Source organism: Penaeus vannamei, chromosome 3 (genome assembly GCF_042767895.1).
Source record: "Penaeus vannamei isolate JL-2024 chromosome 3, ASM4276789v1, whole genome shotgun sequence".
Taxonomy (NCBI): Eukaryota; Metazoa; Arthropoda; class Malacostraca; order Decapoda; family Penaeidae; genus Penaeus; species Penaeus vannamei.
Window position 1 is genome coordinate 41,252,884 of NC_091551.1, and position 10,000 is coordinate 41,262,883.

General features: G+C 46.5%; 1 protein-coding gene across 2 annotated transcripts in view; it reads right to left on the minus strand.

The window, feature by feature from the left end:
* LOC113802491 (homeobox protein araucan) overlaps positions 1-10,000 on the minus strand; it is a 112,474-nt gene that overhangs the window by 59,681 nt on the left and 42,793 nt on the right. For both annotated transcript variants that reach the window (XM_027353095.2, XM_070145452.1), the window contains exon 3: positions 6,044-6,159. In XM_027353095.2, the coding sequence (XP_027208896.2) occupies positions 6,044-6,159 (116 nt within the window). The remainder of the gene's footprint in view (positions 1-6,043; positions 6,160-10,000) is intronic.

Sequence of the window (10,000 nt, forward strand, 5' to 3'; positions counted from 1 at the left end):
CGGATGGGCTGTATAAGGGGGCCGCGGGCGCATATGGAAGACGAGGGGAGGGCCGGAGGGAAGGTGGCGGGGGGGAGGGCGAAGGGTGGAGATGGAGAGGAAGCCGATAAATGACTATCAGAGGGAGAGAGGAGAGACTGCTCTATTGTCTATCGATTAAATCACAGCGTCAGAGATGGGACAGGGAGAGGGGGGGAGGAGGGGCGAGGGTTGCTTGGGGGGGGAGAGAGGGGAAAGGGGGAGAGGGGCGAAAGGGTCCCAAAACTGCTAACACCGGGTAAATATAATTGATGCGCCAGATGCCCTCACTATCCTCAGAGTTTAATTAAATTTTCCGGGCCAATAACTGTGATCAGCTGGAAGCGGCAAGACAAGGCTGTCACGCTCCTGTTCCGAGAGTCACGCTAGTCCTCTCGCTGACAGACCGAGATTCATGGACGTCACTCTGGCTGTCTGCTGTGACATGAGTGTCCCGTGGACGGTGCCAAACGTCGGAGCAGCCACGGAGGTGATGTCATGGGTCAGCTTTGAAATGAGAGAGAGAAAAAAATGGAGGGTTTCCTTATTTTCCTTCCCGGTCAATATCCTAAATCATCCAAGGCGATGATCACCCCCGCCCCCCCTCCTCCTCCTCCCCTGATGACACGTGGGGAGCGCAGGTAAAAAAAAATGTCACTTCCTCGTTGCCCTCACCGCCAGCGCCCATTGAGCCATTACACAACCCGTAAAAAGCGGAGTCGCAGCAAACACTCCCGTAATCTCGAACTCGATCTCGTCCCGACCTCGTAGCCGGCGGAAAGGAAGATATACGGCGAGGACTAGAGATCAAAGGCCAAGGCTGTGGCGAGACAAATGAGAAAGATTAAAGGAAGAATGAGCTACACGACGAGAGAGACAAAGTCCAAAGCGAAAGAAAGATCTGGGTCCATAACTAAAAGAGAAAGACCGAAAGAAGACCGAACCAAAGACCGAGACAAAGGCCGAGGAGTAAAAACGAATGAAAAACCCTTTGGAGGGGAACGACGAGAACATCCCGGACGGAATTAACCAGAGCTGACCATTACCAACTCTTTTTTTTTTTCCTTTTTTTTCTCTTTGTTTTTTTCTTTCTCCCTTCACCACAGAGAGAGATTTACGCCATCGTAACTTCTCTGTTAAATTTGCCCAAATAAAACATGAATTTAAAGTGTATGGCGTGATGAGGAGGTTGCGGGAGAAACCATCCCATTGTACCGACATTACGGAACAGGATGACCCATATTGTCCGTAATGGAGGGGCACCATAAAGACCAGTTAGTAGCGTTACAATTAGACAAACTAACCCTTAGCGCAGGTAAGTTTTGGGTTCGAATTTGCGAAATTTGCCACATTACCTGATGAGCGGTTTAATATCCGATGAAATTGACTTTTTGGGAACAACGAGATGCTATCTTGATTGCGTATGATGATATCTTACGCTTCTGGAGATGGCGGCGGCTGTGACATATTAATAGCCGTGGATAAGAAGGCTACTGCTCCTGCGCTGATGTCTTTTCTTTCTCCCCTCTTTATCAATATGCCTTACTCTCTGTCTGGAATTGTATATATCATTGCCCTCACATACAGACACACTCATTTCCTACTGGATATAATTATTTGTATTTCTCTCTATGCCCCTTTCCTCTCTTCCTCTCTATCTTCTCCTACTCTAGCTTCCTCATCTCATATCCTTCAGCATCAATAAAGGCGGAAATGCCAGGCCTTTCGTCGCGTTCTCGCCCTTTCCGACACTCAGGAATGAACCTCAATAAAACACCCAGATCTGAAGCAGCAACTCCACCGTCGAGGCGTTGACATATCGGGTATAAACGGCGGTATCACTCCGCTAGTTTACACCTTGTATTGGGCACGACGCAGCGGCTGTGGCGAAATATGGGTTTGGATCCCGTGTCGCAGGAGGGCCTTATTGCAACAGAAAGGGATTGAATATCATAGATCCCAGCGTTTGGAATTTGCACTTCCGTCTGCTGGCCTTCTCTTTAGCCGTGCTCTTCCTATCAGTACATGTTCTGATAGTCTTATCTGCTCTTATGCCAACAAATTAATGCTCAGACAGTTTATATATATATATATATATATATATATATATATATATATATGTGTGTGTGTGTGTGTGTGTGTGTGTGTGTGTGTGTGTGTGTGTGTGTGTGTGTGTGTGTGTGTTTATGTATGTATGTATGTATGTATATATATATATATATATATATATATGTGTGTGTGTGTGTGTGTGTGTGTGTGTGTGTGTGTGTGTGTGTGTGTGTGTGTGTGTGTGTGTGTGTGTGTGTATGGTTGGTTGGTTGGTTGGATAGATGGATGGATGTGTATATATATTAAGTGTATGTATTTACCTGTGTGCAAGGATATGTGCGTGTATACATGTACAATACACGTATATATTAACCACAACTACAATAGTCAATATTTACGTGCATTCCTTTTGCTTCGATATATTTATTGTTATTCTTTATGATGTCTCCTTCAAACATATTCACCTGCTACAGAAACAAAAAAATACTCTTATTGTTTTGTCATTTCTCTCGAAATTCCCCAGAATCAGTCTTTCTTTTACAAATCTTTTTCCCTCGGCACAAAAAAGTGAAACCGGAAAAGACTGGCCCTTCCCTCTGTCTCCAAAATATCCAGCGGACAAAATCCCGACGTGAAATATTAATCCCGACTCTGAATCACATAAAACAAAGCAAAAACAAACAGGCGGAACAAATGTGCTTTTATGACTTACGACGAATCAGCTTTTAGGTCCCTTGTTAAAACCGCGATCGCGTCCCATAATTATGTTCGAAGCACCATGGACTGTACATACACATTCTTTCAGCAACTTGCTCAATGATGCAAGGATGTTGAATGCTGCAATGGACAATGAATGATGTATCCTGCTCCTCGTAGTGTCGGCCCTGCCTTAGGATGAGGGGAGGGGGGGGGAGGGGATCCTATAGTTGGAACTCGGAAGGAAAATGTATATTAGAAAACAAAAATGCTGGGATTTTGTAGAGGTTAAGATGAAGAAGAAAGGGAAAGGGGGAGAACTGTAAATGATGCGAAGGCAAAGAAGCCAAGAGATGGGAATGAAGAGGGGGAGCAGAGAGAAGAAGAAGGAAAAATGGGTGCGCAGGGAAAAGGGGAAAGAAATTGGTTGTTAGGAAAGAGGAAGGGCGGTCTGACGTTCAAGATTCCGCAAGAGAGATGGTCAAGGGGACTGGAAGGAACAATATGATTTGATTTAATCCTATGATCAACACTTTCTATCCGATTTGGTTATATTTACGTTTTTATTTATGAACTCTAGGTGAAGATGTCTTATACTGATGGCTAGGAAAATCCTCTGGATATATTTTCTACATTCGCAGGGATATAGCTCCCATGGCCGAGTGTCCAGGTGTGTTTCTTCAAAACACGTAAACATCTGTTGTATTTCGACAAGTACACCTGCCAATCAGCCCAGACCCTCCTCCACACACAATATATATTTTCCCCAGTTTCTCTGTACCATAGTAGTAACCTGCTATTATGTTCACATTGTACTCACTAAACAAATGTTCATGAAAAAAGTTTCCGTGTTGAAGCAACATTTGAGGCACCTGTATATCGACTGCCCCGCCCCTTCTCCTCTCCTCCCTTTCGCCCTGCTCCTCTTCCTCTTCCACTTCCTCCCGTCTCCCTCTTCTCATGCTTACCTTCCTCCTCCTCCCTCCTCATCTTTCTTTTCCTCTTCATCTATATCTTCCTTCTTTTCTTTATCCTTTTCCTGTTTCTACTCCTTATGTGTCTCCTTTACTTCCCCTCCTTCTCTTCTTTCTCCTTTTCCTCATCTTCTTCCTCCTCCTCCTCCCCCTTTTCCTTCTTCTCCTCCTCCTTTTCCTCATCTTATTCCCTCTCGTCCTCCTCCGCCTCCTCCTTACCATCCATCCTTCCTCTCCTTCCTTCACCGCATACATATCCCAGGACCAAGAGTTATTGGACTTTATATATGTTACTTAATATTTTCCTTGCCACGACCACCTTCGGAATTACACACTCAGGTGTATGTATTAGGTCATAACAATAGAGATAAATTGACATACAGTGCATTGCTCTTCGCCAGCGTCCAATAGCACAATAGCTTATCTACATTGTGAATTATAAATGTACCCTGTATCGATGATATGATCCGATTTTCCATATAAGAGAAAATGCGAATCCACCAGTGAGAAGGGAGATAAACAAGCATGCAGTAGATGGATAGATAAATAGGTAGATAAAAATCTAGAAAGGCAGAAAAGTAAATGGGAAAAGAGAGAGAGAGAATGAGAGAGTAGGTGAGGCAGAAAGAGAGAGAACCTCTGTGTGGTACCAGTATTTTCAACCTGTTGTAAACAGATATGTGTTTTTACGACTATCTTTCGGGATATCTTACCAAAAGTGGACCATAAAGTCTGCGTTGATTATGTGGTGACAAAATAGCCTATCCGCCCGAATAGCCTGATCTACCTACCGCGCTTCAGATCCTCTGGGATTCCCGTGAGGCATTCGCGATGAGGTTCATGGCTACACAAAAGGCATTTTCTTCATAAACAAGGTTCATTTGCTCGTGCTATCCGTCGGAAAAATCGCTTCTATATAAAAACACGCGGAAAAAATTGGTTATTCTTTCAGCCCAGAGGCGGCGGGCGGGCGGCAGCAGCGAGAAATAAGGCCCCGATACATCATTCACGAACCGGCGATCCCTACAGAAGTGTCGGAGCTTTTAGTCAGAGTTTTTACGAGTCGTCTAAATTAGTGGAGCGAGTTGACGCTGTGTCTCGCAGGCCGGGGCTCGATGCGCGCCTGCTACCCATGGGGGGCTCGGAGGGTCCCTGCGTGGTGGGCGGGGCTGGCAGGAGGAAAGGGGGGAGGGGCCTAAGGGGAAGGAAAGTAGAAGAATGGGAGGAGGAGGAGGAGGGGAAAGGGGCGCGTAGAAAGAACGACAGGTTAAAGAAGGAAAGCCGTTAAATATTCACCGAGTTGCTACGGAGGGAGGAAGGCTGCATCGCTGGTGGCCGGGAATTAGTGTACGGTTACAGGAAAATCAGGAGAAGAAGCGAGTAATGCGAAGGCAAATCTTGACAATAAATAAACACATTTTACGATCACAATATCCTAGCTTTTCCCTCGTAGCGAAACGAGCGATAAAGCGACAGAACTCCTTGCAGGGAGGGGGGGGGGCAGCCAAAAAGAAACCAAAACGACAGAGGTTGAATTCTAAGCTGGCCAGACGAACCAAACGACCAAACAAAATAAAGATTTTTCAAAAATGAATAAAAAAAATACAGAATGGAAGGGATAATTTGAAGAGGCAAGAAGAACGGATAACAGAGTGGGAACCTGGGGGCAGAGGACAGGAGGGAGAGATATGAGAGCTCTTATATCTGTGAGGTAATATAAGAGGGTCATCAAGTTGCTGGAGGTTTGTGGCCCCCCGCTGCCGCCGAGGGGGGGAGGGGGGGAGGGACATGTACTCGCGGAGCGGGAAAAGATGGACGATGCGCTGGGTCGCAGATTTTATAATTTCCTTTCACTATTATCATTGCTCGGGGGATCGGCTGATGTCACCATTGCCATCAACAATAACTATTGCACGTAAGCAAATATTAACATATTTCCAAGGCCCATTATCACACACACACGCACGCACACACACACACATATATAGATACCTATAGATGCATATTGATAGAGGTTTATTGATGTTTATAAATCCACCAGACCTTAAGAAAACAATGTCAACCGAATAGCAGAAAAGGGAGAGAAAACTGTGCCCGAATTCCTGCCGAAGCGAAAGCCCTCCCCGGACTCCGCCTCGAGATCAAAGAACAAGTTCGCCTGAGCGCCGGGCGTCGGAGGCATAATCAGCCGACCTCATCCCGGAAATGATTACCGAGTTCGTAATTCCCTTCCTACTGACAGTTCACATCTTTCTCATGCTTTCCCTGCGCATTCGGTTGCATGACGAGATTCGAGTCTGACTTACCCGTAGGCGGCGAAGGTGGGGTCGTAGGGGTAATACCCTGCCGGCGAAGCCCCGAGGCCACTGCCGTACATAGAGACGTCGCCGGCGCCGCCCTCCTTCATGCCGTAGCCGGAGCTCTGCAACGGAGAGAAGGACATTAGTTGGGTCGTGACAGGATGGTTCTCATGAAAGTAGAAAAAAAAAATACAATGCCCTGAAATGATGTCACTGTTAGTGTCCTGAATGCCATCAACTATAAACATAATCGCTGTACTGAGGTTTTAATATGCCCAATGCCATCCCCTACAAATATGCTCGTTGTAATGAGGTTCTTGGCGTTATTGTTCAAAAAGAACCTCACGCTGAAGTTGGCGTAGTTGACCCTTGTCGCAGCAGAGAGAAGATCCGGGCAGGTGTAGCACATCCCGCCGCCGTGTTCGCCATATCGATCTCGCAGCGACTGTATGGGCGGCAGACCGAGTAAAAATAACAAGAATGTATCAACCCAAAACCCACGTAACATAAGGGTCACTTTTGGTCACGGTTGTGCAATGGGTTGGCGACATATATGCTTTTGTCACGTCCTGTCATGGGCGCGTGGTGATATATCCCCCTTCCGCGGTGCTACTTACGAGAGGGGAGGCGAGGGCAGCTGGGGGAGGATATATTGATTGTTATTTCACACCCTATGTCGCGCTGTCGCTCTCCGAGACCCACCGAGTCCTTGAAGGAAGGGAGATAATCGTCGAAGGAAGGACGGAAGCCAGGACCTGGCGACACGACATTCGCCTCCTCTTCCTTGTGACCTCTCTTTCTCTTCCTTTATCATCCAGACTGTTTCCCCTTTCTAACTTCACTTTATTTCCTTCTTTTCTCTCTCTTTATCTTTTTTGTGGGGTGGAGGGGCTTTGGCTTTCTCTTTTTCATTATTTTGCCCCTTCACCATTCTCTCTCTCTCTCTCTCTCTCTCTCTCTCTCTCTCTCTCTCTCTCTCTCTCTCTCTCTCTCTCTCTCTCTCTCTCTCTCTCTCTCTCTCACTCACTATTTCATGAACTAGGGAAAGCTATAATAAAGACGGATAAATAGACATGGTGTGTTTTCACAGTCATCACAAAAACAGTCCGTAAAATCGAGCCGTGCAATGTGCATGCCTCGTGATGTTGCAAAGGAGTAGAAATGAGTATGAATCAACCGAAATGATCGGAAATATCCAGTCATCGCAAAGGAAGGCTTTCATATAGAAAACCTTTGAACAAACAAGTGCCGGGAGAAAAATAATGAATCGGGGACCATTATTAAGGGACTAGATCCTCTTCAGCCACTTATTGCTTCTCTTAAGTGATCCTGTGCTTTGACCAATGGCTAGAAATTGTAAAATGGCTCAGGACCCGAACTACCTCCCGAAATTCATTATTCTGATTTTTCCCTCCGAGTCAGAGGGGAGCCAAAGAGTGGGGGCAGCGGAAGGTCTAGGTAAATACTATACATACACACAAACACACACGGACATGCGTGCGCACACACACGCACACGAACATACAGATAGATAGATATAAGCAGACACACACAGATACACGTACACAGCCACGTAAATGCATATATAAACAGCTATAAATATACACAGGAACAATCCTAAAACACTCAGGAAAGTCGTTAGTATTATATGCACGTGTAGGAAAATTAGAAGAGAAAAAAGGGTAAACGAGAGGAGAGTTGATGAGGGGGGAAAGGAAGCAATTGGCAAAATGTGGCCATTACACTCCATCAGCTGATAATCTGGGAGCAACAAAGGAAGTTGCTGCCCGGATGCGGTGCTTGAGTAAGAAGCAGGAGACCGACGGGGCGCTGAGCAAGCACATGCGTCGCTGCGAGACCCTGCAAGCAAACGCAACGCAGCGGAACTCGACGATAAAAATTCAGCCGTAACTCATCCCTTCCCCCGCAAGCGCCCGCAAGCACGCACACTCATCGCTCTCAATCTACGCCCACAATGAATCGGTGGGAGGGACGTGTTATTAGCACTTCTGCTTGCCTGCCAAAAGCTGGGCGGCTGATCGTATCTGATTTATTTTGCGGTTTCGGTTCTGGTCCGTCGTGTACGTCAAGAATACGTTTCAGATACATACAGCGAGGTGTGTGTATGGATACAGTGTTTTTGCTTGTGGGTAATTGGAAATGAATGAATGGAATTATAAAATGCAGACGCGTAAGGGTCTAGGACTGTATTGATCAATTTGTAAGCAACTAAATGAATAATTAAGTTTTAAGTTGCGTGTGTGTGTGTGTGTGTGTGTGTGTAGCAAGGCTTGCGTGAATACACTATTTCTTTTAAGTAAATGGACAAAAAATTGGGATTCATACATCACACATTTACGAATCGTATCAAATCATTCTCCGAGAAGACAACTTCCTTTGATCAAAGTCGCATCGACAAAAAAAGTAATCCTTTATTATCGATTTTCCAACAATTAATCATAAGTTTAGCAACTTTTATTGGAAAAATTAAGTTCTCGTAATACTTCCATGTCCTCACATTCCCCCCTCTCCCCCTCCCCCTTCCCCATTACTTGCTCCAGGCCGACATACTAGTTTAATTAGCAGTTGTTATTGCTCTCGAAAAAAGGGAAAAATGTTCTTACTTATGTGGAGGAATGTATTAATGTGTCACAGGGCAACGTGGCATGAATATTAAGCAGTTTATAATGCGTCCTATTCAAATTGGATGAATTCATTACCAATATGGATACAGGGATTGATAAAACGTGGCTTCCTTCATTATGTGGCGAGTAATTAGGGAGATCTGCCGTTAGATTGATTCGGTTGACATTTCTCTCCGCCGACGGGGATTTCTTAATAAGAAAAATTATTCAAGCAATGCCAAAGGCCGCGCCGAGACGCCGCCGTCACAAAAACAGACGAGCGGGAACGTGGAAGGGCATCGCCAGAGAAATAGCATCAATTAGATCTAATCCAGCGTGAGTTACCCTCCGCCCTCGCCACTTGACGGCCTCCGGAACGTCTATACAACCAATATTAGCCGCTCCGAGAAACAATATTCCCCTCAATAGAGTCAGATCGTTTATATACACTACCGGATCCTCTATCGGAACCTACAGAGAGGTTCTTGGTATTCAGTTCTGCACGTGGGGCTGTTTACTCAGGGGACGTAAGCTTGAGACCGCCCGCTGCTCGGTGCACTGGGGACGGGTGATGGGCGCACCTCTCCCGGTGGGAATCGTTCAAGAACATCGTCCACAATTATTCCACGATATCGATCGTTGAATTTGATTGGCACGTTTGACGTATCAGTATTTCCTCAGCGTTTTTATCGGGCTTATTACTGTAATTAGGGCCGCATCAGCCATCCATCATCAGCGGGAGGACTCGGGGCTAAATGCACTATCCTTGTTTCCAGGATCGTAAAAATAATCAGTAATATTTCACCCTCGACAAAACAAGGGAGGAACTCTGGCTTACTCTCGAGTTATCAGCTCGGAACATCCGCTGCGGCGATCCTCCCGTCACGAGCGGCAGGACGTCGGGCGCGGAAGACACGCACCGGCAGCACATGTCCTCCCGAGGGACGACGTGTCGCCATCTTAAGCCTTCATTTTCGCTTCCTGGGAAACCTACGGCCAAGATGTTCCCGCCGGCGAGATCTTAGCGAAGAGGAGCGATTCGCACAAACGGGGTCGGAATTAACAATGTCCCTCTGGTAATAAAAGACAACCAAAAAAGTGACAGGTGTTGAAGCAGATGACGGGGGTCGCGATACACCGCGATAACGACACCGCACTTCCCACTGCGCCCCGACGCCACACCGACTCCGCCGCGCTCATTCGTCACCTCAAATACACTCGCTGCTACACCCTGTGCGCCTGCCTCCATACATACAAGCACCATATCCCTCAACCAAACATCCTTGCCGAGCTCATACGAACTCCACACCCCGTGCAGGGCGGAGACGAGGCCGCCATC